The sequence below is a fragment of the Armigeres subalbatus genome, chromosome 3 (genome assembly GCF_024139115.2).
Source record: "Armigeres subalbatus isolate Guangzhou_Male chromosome 3, GZ_Asu_2, whole genome shotgun sequence".
Classification (NCBI taxonomy): domain Eukaryota; kingdom Metazoa; phylum Arthropoda; class Insecta; order Diptera; family Culicidae; genus Armigeres; species Armigeres subalbatus.
This window is the reverse complement of record NC_085141.1, coordinates 322,398,429-322,408,928: the sequence shown is the minus strand read 5'-3', so window position 1 is coordinate 322,408,928 and position 10,500 is coordinate 322,398,429. Positions and strand designations below refer to the sequence as shown.

The 10,500-nt window shown below is 39.9% G+C and overlaps 2 protein-coding genes across 2 annotated transcripts; one reads left to right on the top strand and one right to left on the bottom strand.

Annotated features, from left to right (window-relative positions):
• The first annotated feature begins 3,452 nt into the window (after positions 1-3,452).
• On the top strand, positions 3,453-4,591 carry LOC134221008 (32 kDa beta-galactoside-binding lectin lec-3-like). Its single transcript, XM_062700178.1, has 3 exons — positions 3,453-3,570; positions 3,648-3,733; positions 3,810-4,591. The coding sequence occupies exons 1-3, from the start codon at positions 3,544-3,546 to the stop codon at positions 4,135-4,137; spliced, it is 441 nt and encodes a 146-aa protein (XP_062556162.1). The 5' UTR covers positions 3,453-3,543; the 3' UTR covers positions 4,138-4,591.
• On the bottom strand, positions 4,133-5,635 carry LOC134221007 (NEDD8-conjugating enzyme UBE2F-like). Its single transcript, XM_062700177.1, has 3 exons — positions 5,069-5,635; positions 4,797-4,958; positions 4,133-4,724 (listed from the first exon to the last, which is right to left on the bottom strand). Exons 1-3 carry the CDS (start codon positions 5,327-5,329, stop codon positions 4,608-4,610), a joined length of 540 nt encoding a protein of 179 aa, XP_062556161.1. The 5' UTR covers positions 5,330-5,635; the 3' UTR covers positions 4,133-4,607.
• Between the last annotated feature and the right edge of the window lie 4,865 nt (positions 5,636-10,500).

Sequence of the window (10,500 nt, the reverse complement as noted above, 5' to 3'; positions counted from 1 at the left end):
ACGCACCGGTGGGGTGGGGTAAAAGTGCGTTTTTTAGGTGTCTTGCAATAAGGGCTCTGCCAAAACGCATGTTCGATTGAAAACTAAGTGCATACTCTTGCCACACTGTTACAGATATCCATCTAACTTTTCAACGCTGATGCTTACTAATGGAACGTACACACGGTCAAGCAGTTTGACCAACATTGACTCCACCTCTCGTTTATTCAAACATCCATCAAGTTTTACCAACAGCGGCACGAACAATCAATTTATTCGACCAACAATATCACACACGAACGACTGAAGCGCCAACTTGAGCACCAACCATCAAAAAATATATGGGGGTTTGTGCAACTTCACTATAAATGCTCAAACATGTTCGGCGAACCTTGGCTCCACCCCCGACAACTCAAACCAAAATCAAACCGTTTTAATTTTTTCCAACCGAGTCGCCAACTGTCAAATGGTTGTTCGAACAATTTCACACACGTTCAAACAAAGCAGCATCCGAAGCGTTTTCTTGGGGGTGGAGTCAATGTTCGTCAAACTGCTTGACTGGTGTGTACGTTGCATAAGCACTACGAATCCAACTCCATGCTTTGGTTTCTCGTCACCACTGCAATGCACTGTACTAGATATGGTCGGGGTTCAGCCAAAACATACCAAGCGTCAACGAAAAATTACCGATTGTTCTGTTCAAACTTTCGTTTATCAGATTTGATTGATGGCGAATCGTATTGGATATCCCTCAACCCCATAACTAAGGATTCCCCACTGCAAATGTATGCTTAAATTGTTCTGAAACATTTTCCGTTGTCCTTGAACGAAAAGCCGCTTGGTGCGGTTTGGCTGAAGCCCGGCCATATGATACTTGAATGAGGCATCCGCAATTTTGTCCACTACGCGGAATTCCCGTACTCCTCTTCCTCGCCATCGGAGCGACGAAGCTTCAACAAAGGAATAAAGAAAATCAATAGAAATCGTTCCTGGACCCAGATAGAGGCAGAAGCGAGCAGTCGCCCATAATAGAGGTCTTTTACGTTGGTCCTATGATGTTAACACTCGAGTACGCGCGCTGTTGTATTTTGTATTACGGAGAAAAAGAAAAATTTTGATGGCTTCGCGGAAATAACGCGCAGAGGTAAATCCCCGCATAGAACAAATCGTATATAGTGTGCGATGACTTGATTTCAAATATCAACATAATTCAACTGTCATAGCTGCATAAAAATTGAATCTGCAGTGGCTTAGCGTTTATGGCAGGTACCGTGCACGCACCTAACCTTGCGCAGCTCCTAACTTTGCGCATTTTGCGGTTATTTTTGTTATATAATGCGCTTAAATTAAATTTCGAATTTTATGTACAATTTGTCAGTACAATATACATGTTATTATAAAAGTGCATGCATTTTTCCGCTGGTAAATGACACATGTTTCATTTTATCATTTGAAATTAGTACTGAAAACAGTGAAAATGACCAAAATGGCGTGTTCTTAGCACAAATGACAAGTGACGGTCTACCCGAAAAACTGTATTTTTTGTAAACTTTTACATTCGATGACAACTGATTACACATGGATTCAATAATTATAATATTGTTGAAGCCATCTCATGAGAATTTGGTTTGTTATTTACATTTTTCGTTAAAATATATTATGCGCAATGTTCGGAACTTGTTTTCAATACAGTGTACCTAATTTTGCGCACAAGTCGTATTTCTTCGATATTTTCAATATTTATGATATACCTCGTCGGAAAAGGGTTTGCGCAAAAAAGAACTTTTGTTGGCTGTGGTCAATGTACATAAATGAGGATGTACATACACCAACAGACGTGAGAACATACTAAGTACACTGGATTCTGTTTTTACACGATTTATATTTTCTCAATTTTCGACTCATCCTAAATGTTTAACGCATATCAATTATCATGTGATTTTTCTTTGATTTATCCTGGATTTTTTGAAACATGTTGCGAAGAGTTTGGTGGTAAATTGAAGTCACACGATCAAAAACACGAGCGAGAAAAAAATCGTGTAAAAACAAAATCCTGTGTATGTCGAATCGTAAGAAAATAATGGCGGGGATCCCCATATTCTCAATTATGCTTAATATATATCCCTACAAACGGAATGAACATGACTTGTAATAGTAGTTTTAGTTGAAAAAATATAATTTGGATGAAAAATTGTATGATATACGCTGGCTTCGTGTTAGAAATTTTTCAAGTTATGTGCGCAAAGTTAGGCATATAATAAGGGTTCTGCATATAATAAGGTTCAAATTTAGTTCTCAAACAATCATATGATAATAATACTACAGCATATAAACTATTTCAGGCAGATATCTACTTTCTGTAAGTTGTACAAGCTGATTCAATTTTGCATTTCCTTAACTACGCAAAGTATGGTGCGTGCACGGTAACCATTAATGAAACATTTCGATTTCATGCCAGATTTGAAGAACGTTAGCGTATAGTTTCAAACTTTCATGTATCCGTGATGATTGGTTTTACATACTGCCGTGAATCGCATATCTGTCCAAGAGGCCTGAATAATCTGTCCAGGCCTCTAATCTGTCCCATCTTTGCTGGGTTTCCTCTTCATATGGGACAAATATGCGATTGAGTCAGGTCTATCATGTCACCAATCTAACCCCCGGATTTGAGCTAGTGCGCTCTGAGCGACACACGGTCGCTTAGTAGGGTTTTCTTACCCATATATGCAGACTTTCATGGACGTTTAACAGGGGTCATTGTCAAACCCCATCACATTCTAGCCGATCCCCACAACTCGCAGTGGCCAGGGTACGGGTTGTCAATCCCTTGGACATAATCCCTGCACCCCTCTAAAAATCAAACACCTTATTTTTCATAGACTATGTGTTTTTTAATTGTTCATTCTCCACCGAATGATTAGGGACGATTTAGATATAGAAATGTCATAAATAATAATATATACACAAAACAATTTAGCGTTAGCTTCCTTTGATTACTAACCAGGAAAATATTCATTGGAAGCGCTTTGAATATTCCAGGTTGCCAAATTTTTCTTGCAATGCGTAATAATAATAATAGGGTCTATATATTCCTAGCGGTGCTTAGGATTCATGAGTGAGTAATCTTTTATCCTTTTATGCTGCATTCTTTGAATTTAGTGGCAACTCATGGAAATTGTTGTATACATATTTCATAATTTTTTAGTAGTAACAATTAAAAGATCTTCTCTTCTCGCAACAGTTTTCGAAATTATAATAGCGAAGTCATAACCTTTTCTAGCATTGGCTTCGAATTGACTTTTGCTCAAAATGACCCATTGCAAAAATAAAAACGATAACGAAATTCCATGTGCAATTTCTCAAATGTTGCATTAATCACTTTCATTACTTTTATCAATAGATAAGATATCATTAAAAATCACACCTCGTATAAATGACATGCAACAAAATCAACATGTATGTAACATACCTACCTGAACCAGAAACCGTTGGTCGTTTAGCGAGGCAGTGAACAGTTTAGAAGCAGAATATATTACTTCCATGCCGAAGCTTTAATAACTGGAGATGGCAACGCTTCCTATATTTAATCCGGTAATTTGTAGTCTGAAAATTCAAAATCTTAGTTTCAATGACAACTGTTTCTATTTTTCAATTTCACTTAAAAAAAGAGAACCCCATTTCTTGGTGAAATTCCGAATGGCTTGTCCATTGGGCAATCCATGCTGATCCAGGGTAAAATTATCGGAAATGAAATGTAAGTGAACTACCTATATTTACAATTTTGCAAGTTGTATTTCGATTGTAAAAAAACACATACTACTACGGCTCAGGTTCAACATTAATCTTCAATCGGGTGCGGCCGTAAACCCTCGCGATGACACACCGCTGCATATCAGCATTCGACTGGGTGATAAGAGAATTGTACGAAATAGCTTTGTTGATGGGGCATGGCAGAAAGAGGAGCGCGATGGAAAATGCCGCATCACAGTGGGCGAAAACTTTCAGCTGCAAATCGAAGTCAAAAAATCACACTTCAAGCTCAGGATTGATGGGAAGAAGTTTTGCAAGTTCAAACATCGACTGTCGGTTGATCAGGTGCGTTTTGTGCACATTGGCAATGGAGCTGTGATAGAATCGATTACCGTTGCAAACGTTTAATGTTTGAAATAGTTTATTACAGCTATTATTAATTTATATCAGTTTCCCAATTAAGTTAAATTGCTAATATGAGTATAAGTAATTACAATATGGAAACAAAACATGCTCAACATATTTGGAAATGACTTTACTGATCGCATTACACTTTTGGTGCACCATATGGATATGGAATAAAAATCTTAAAACGGTACATACCGAACTTTTATACCTGCTTTAAAACACAAAATTTACTAAAACTGAACTGCCTGAAACACATATTTGCATAGTATTCCAGTGTGATGATTTGCTAAATAATAAAATCGAAGACAGAGTTTGACTGTTTCTGCTGGTGGCTCTCTATTGTTTGCATTCCATATTTAACCGCCGCTGATGCTGCGCTGTCGCATGTCTTTGTGGCGGTTTGTTATCACACACACCCTCGTCTGCAATCGAACCTCGCTGGTCACACGTTTCCCGAAGAATAAGCTCGATTATCTCCTCGCATACGCCGAAACGTATTCCCGCACTTTGGCCTGAAATTTGTCCTTGTCCTTGGAGTACTGTTCTGCTGCCTCAATGTTAAGCGGGTCGTCAAAGTTTAGCAGGTCCTGTGGGATGATTAGTATGAAAAACGATTACGAATCAATTTAGGAAGCATGATGTTTTCGAATTACACTTACCGTGAATAGTGAATTTAAGCCCCAGATGACATCTTTTAACCGCCGCGTAGGGGCCCACCCAAGCCCGTCTATCGAGTTCAGTCTGAGGAGTGATAGGCATATGTCTCCCTCAACGGAAATATTAGGATGCCACAGTTTGGTGAGACATTTTACTTTTGGAGGCTGCAGTGTAGCAAAAGATGTTATCTTTTAATTATAGTTGGAACATTTCTCAGAGTTTAATTATGAAAGGAACTTGGTGTTTCGATGTCCCACCCAGCAGAGCAACTCACCGCCATATTATACTCCTCGGGCACATGAATGCTAAACTTGAATCGGCCTCCTTGCCAGAAGCCCTCGTTGGGTGAGATACTCAGAGTGAAATCACTAAGAACGTTGGGATCCTGGAAGCTGATTTTGCAGGTGCTCGGTAGATTTTGCTCCAGTTCCTGTACTTCCTTCACCAGAAGAAACTCTCTTATTGAAATGCGCTTAGTAGAGTCCGCTATCGAGTTGCTGCTGGCTTCTTTCTTCTTCCGCGTCAGGGTGATCATTATAGGGCCACTGGTAATAGTACTCTAGTTTTAGTGCTTTTAGTCACTTATGTGCGTTTTGTTTTGGTGTCCAGAATCTCAAATCCACAGATAGCCAATTGGGAAATGCAGACTGGATTTCCGAAACCCACAGGAGAACTTTTCAGTATTGTACCATTTTCAAGCAGTACCTATAAAACGATTTTTTAACTTGCAAATTTAAACTAAATGCAATTTCTGCCACTAAAATGTTCGTTTATAAAATCTAATGTTTATGTTTTCACCGTTTTGCACAGCTGTGATCTCGTCGTCAAGACAAATTGATGTGTCGGAGTAAATTATCAACACCCATCGAAAAGTAACGCCAAACTGTCAAAAACATAACGGCTTCCAGGGTGACTGTACAAGTTCTCGCAGTTGTGTTGTTCCCTAAAGGCTGGTTTACAGTTCGGAAAACGTGTCCGCGGGATTTGTTACGGGATTTTGCTCCGTGTTTTGTCAGGGAAAATTTTCCGCCGATAAGTCTCCACTGTCAACACATTTTCCGTGATTGGGTTTACACTTCAGGATTTTGCTTCGGGATTTGAGAATCTGCGTATCCTCGCCCGTGCTTGTGTTTACACTTCGGGGTTTTGGTTCGGATTTCTTTATACAAGAGTTGGAAAGATAACGAGAAGAGATATAGATAGAGGGAGATATAGCGAGAGAACGGGAGAGAATGAGTGAGAGAGAACGATTGAGTGAGAAAGAAAGAGGAAATGAGTGAGCGAGTGAGTGAAAATGAGTAAGTGAGAGTGCATGTGTAAGTCAAAGTGAGTGAGTGAGTGAACGAGTGATTGAGTGAAAGCGAGTGAGTGAGAATTCGTGAGTAAGTGAGAATGAGTGTGTGAGGTTGAGTGAGTGAGTGAGAATGAGTGTGTGAAAGTACGTGAATGAGAGAGAGTGAGTGAGTGAGAAAGAGTTAGTGAGTGATTGAGTGAGAGTGAATAAGTGAGTGAGCCAGAGTTAGTGAATGTGAGTGAGTGAGATTGAGCGAGTGAGTGAGAATGTGTGTATATGAGTGAGATTGAGTGAGTGAATGAGAGAGTGAATAAGTGAGAGAAGGTGAGTGAGAATGAGTTAGAGCGAGTGAGTGAGAATTAGAGCGAGTGAGTGAGAATGAGTCCTTCTTAGCCGTGTGGTAAGACGCGCGGCTACAAAGCAAGACCATGCTGAGGGTGGCTGGGTTCGATTCCCGGTGCCGGTCTAGACAATTTTCGGATTGGAAATTGTCTCGACTTCCCTGGGCATAAAAGTATCATCGTGCTAGCCTCATGATATACGAATGCAAAAATGGTAACCTGGCTTAGAAACCTTGCAGTTAATAACTGTGGAAGTGCTTAATGAACACTAAGCTGCGAGGCGGCTCTGTCCCAGTGTGGGGATGTAATGCCAATAAGAAGAAGAAGAAGAGTGAGAATGAGTTAGAGCGAGTGCGTGAGAATGAGTTAGAGCGAGTGAGTGAGAATGAGTGTGAGCGAGTTAGAGCGAGTGGTGAGAATGAGTTAGAGTGAGTGAGTGAGAATAAGTTAGAGCGAGTGAGTGAGAATGAGTTAGAGCGAGTGAGTGAGAATGAGTTAGAGCGGGTCTCACTATGCACTATTTCTCAATTATCTCTGCTCACTTTGCACTTCTCACTTCTTAGTACTCATTTCTCACTTTACTCTTCTCAATTCCCACTTCTCACTATTCATTTCACTTCTCACAACTCATTTTTTCACTTATCATTCTTCACTTCTCACTTCTCATTAGTCACTTTTCACTTTTCTTTTCTCACTCTTCATAAATCACTTCATACTCTTAAACTTCTCGCGCATCATTCTCACTACTCATTACACTACTCATTTCTCACTACTTAACTCTCACTTCTAATTTTACACTTCTTACTTCTTATTCTCACTACTCATTGCTCATTGCTTACTTACTCATTTTTTTCATTTCTCGCTTATCATTCGTTAGTTTTCTCTTCACACTTCTCACATTTCTCAATTTTCACTATCCACTTCACTAAATTCTTCCCATAATAAATTTCCGTCATAGATTACACATTTCCCGTGCGGAATCAATTCAAACGGAATTGTTTCCCCGCGGGATTTGCATCTCTACACATGGGATTTTTAACCGTACACTTTTCCCGCGATTGGGTTTACACTTCAGGAAAATATTTTTTCGTGTAGACTTCTGCTCCTGTCACGGGAAACGCAAATCCCGCTCCCATTTAAATTACATGGGAGACCAAATCCCGGGACACGTTTTCCGAACTGTAAACCAGCCTTAAACTGGCTGTTTCTCGCTGTATCTCGATGCCCAAGAAATCTCGCTTAACTTTTCAAAAGGACCTAAGTAATATTTTTTCATGAATTAATTTGAGTACTGTAATCAAAAGTTTTCATGTTGTTCTGTTGATTGCGCTATTCAAATTAATTCAAAAATGTTACTTAGGTCCTTTTGAAAAGTTAAGCGAGAAAATTTCTCGCTTAACTTTTCAAAAGGACCTAAGTAACATTTTTTTCATGAATTAATTTGAATAGCGCAATCAACAAAACAACATGAAAACTTTTGATTACAGTACTCAAATTAATTCATGAAAAAAATGTTACTTAGGTCCTTTTGAAAAGTTAAGCGAGAAATGCTTTATATCACCTAAAGACGTTATTTCGAAATGATTGCTCAAATTTTGAATGATATCTTCATATTCTTCTTCTGTCTCACATGCCACCACAAGATCATCGACGTATACGACCAAGTAAGTAGACTTCTTGCCATTCTTTCGGACATACAAGCATGAATCATTATTTGATTGCACGAATCCCATCTGCTTGATCACTTTATCAAAGGTCTTATTCCAAACGCGTGCGGCTTGCTTCAGACTAGGGATCCTATATTAAGAGATGTGCGAATACTTTTCCAGACGATTTAGCAACGCTGTTACTTTCGTAAACAAACGCTGCCAGCACTTGCCGCAGTGAAAAATGTTTAGGCTTGCACATGACTTTACATTCGAAGACACTTTTTGATTATTTTGCAGTGCATTTTTGCTAAAATTAAAGAGCAATACGAATGAACACGATATAAGGCATGAACTAGACTACTTTTACTTACGAAAGCAAAACAAATTGTTTATTCGATAAAACTTTTCATAAAATCTATTTTACCAAAATCGCAATACCTTTCGATCTGCAACAATAACGATGTTCATTTGGCTCAGATTTTGACAGTTCTCAATGCTCGATTGGCTCAAGATGGCCGCTTTCGCATATCTCTGAATGTAGGATCCCTACTTCAGACCGTACAAACTCCGGCGTAGATGACACACAAGATTACTGTCCGTGACGTTGGATCCCGGCGGTGGTCACATGTAAATATCTTATCCAGCATTCTGTGCAAATATGCAGTCTTGACATCAGCATGCTTGATAACCATATTTCTTTGACTTGCTACCGACAGCGTACAACGTTACCATGCTCATCTTCTTTACGTTTGAAAATCCATTTTGATCCTATTGCTTTGCGTCCAGTTGGAAGTGGCATCAAGTCCCAGGTACAATTTTTGTTAAGCGACTTCAGCTCCTCCTCAATCGCCGCTTTCCATTGAACGCTCTCTGCACCACTGATAGCTTCGTCATAGCTTCTTGGCTCAGAAACGTGCTTCTGCTTTTTCGCCATGTTGGTTGTTTCTGTAAATCTGGCTGGTTTCACTCCTAGATTACTTCGTTGAGACCTTCGTACGGGTGTCACTATCTCCTCGGATGATGAAGTTAGGGTTTCTTCACCAGATTCATACTCTGATTCGCTTTCATATTCTCTTTCATCATGGACTGGTTCATTGTCACCTTCTGAACTAACGCTGGACTCGACTTCAATCACAGTGTTATGCTTCATCTGAAGCTTGCTGATGTTTTCATTCTCTAGGAAACGCGCATCTCGACTAAAAACTAACTTATCGCTTGATGGGTTGATGAAGCGATACGCTTTATGATTTTCCGAATAGCCCACAAACGTCATCTTCGTGGATTTAGGTTCTAGTTTCGATCGCTTTTCTGCTGGAATATACACGTACGCCTGGCAACCAAACAAGTGTAAATGCGAAAGATCAGGTTTTTGTCCATACCATAATTCATGTGGTGTCAGCTCAACAGATCTGCTAGTTGTTCTGTTCTGTAAATATGTTGCTGTATTTATTGCTTCGGCCCAATAGCGGTAACTTAAACCTGCATCTAGCAACATACATCTTGCCATTTCTACTAGCGTTCTATTTTTCCGCTCAGCAACGCCGTTTTGTTGCGGCGTATAAGCAGTCGTAAACTGGGGTGTTATTCCTTTGGCTCGATAAAATCTTTCAAGCTGTTTGGATTTGTATTCTCCTCCTTGGTCTGAGCGTATAGCAGCAGGATATCTTCCAAATCTGGTATGAATTATTTCTGTATAATCTTGAATTCGTTCGATAGCTTCTGATTTTCGTTTAAAAAAATACACTGTTGCAAAACGGCTGTAGTCATCAATCACCACCATAAAATACCGCATTTTTCCTGGCGATACTGTATTCATTGGCCCACATATGTCTGTATGGACCAAATCTGCTATCTTCGTGGACTGTGAGTGAGAATGCTTCTGGAAAGGTAGTCGTGTCATTTTTCCTTCAAGACAACATTCACAAACTTCATGGATACAGCAGTCTCGTATAGAAATGCCGGTTGCAAGACTCTCGCGAACCAGTCGTTGGATTCCGTCAACGTCACGATGTCCCAGCTTACGGTGCCAGTTATGCAAGCAATCCTTCGGTTGTTGTTTCGTAACGGCCATCACATTATGTTGTGTAACTATTAAGTTGTACAGACCACCTCGTCTGATAGCCACCGCAGCAACGTGATTGTTGTGTTCAATAAAACATTCTTTCGCAGTAAACCGGGCCTCCGCACCTTTATCAGCCAGTTGACCAACTGAAATGAGATTCGCGTCAAGTTCCGGGACGAGGAGCATATCCGACAGTGAGATAACAGTTTTCTTCCCGTCTCCGTTTCTACAGCTTAACTTTCCAGTTCCTCTTCCAGTCACATCAGCAACTCGACCATCAGCAAGGGTAACAGACATGTGTGAGATGTGTTCAATGACTTGGAAAAAACTTTCGTCACTGCACATGTGACTCGAAGCCCC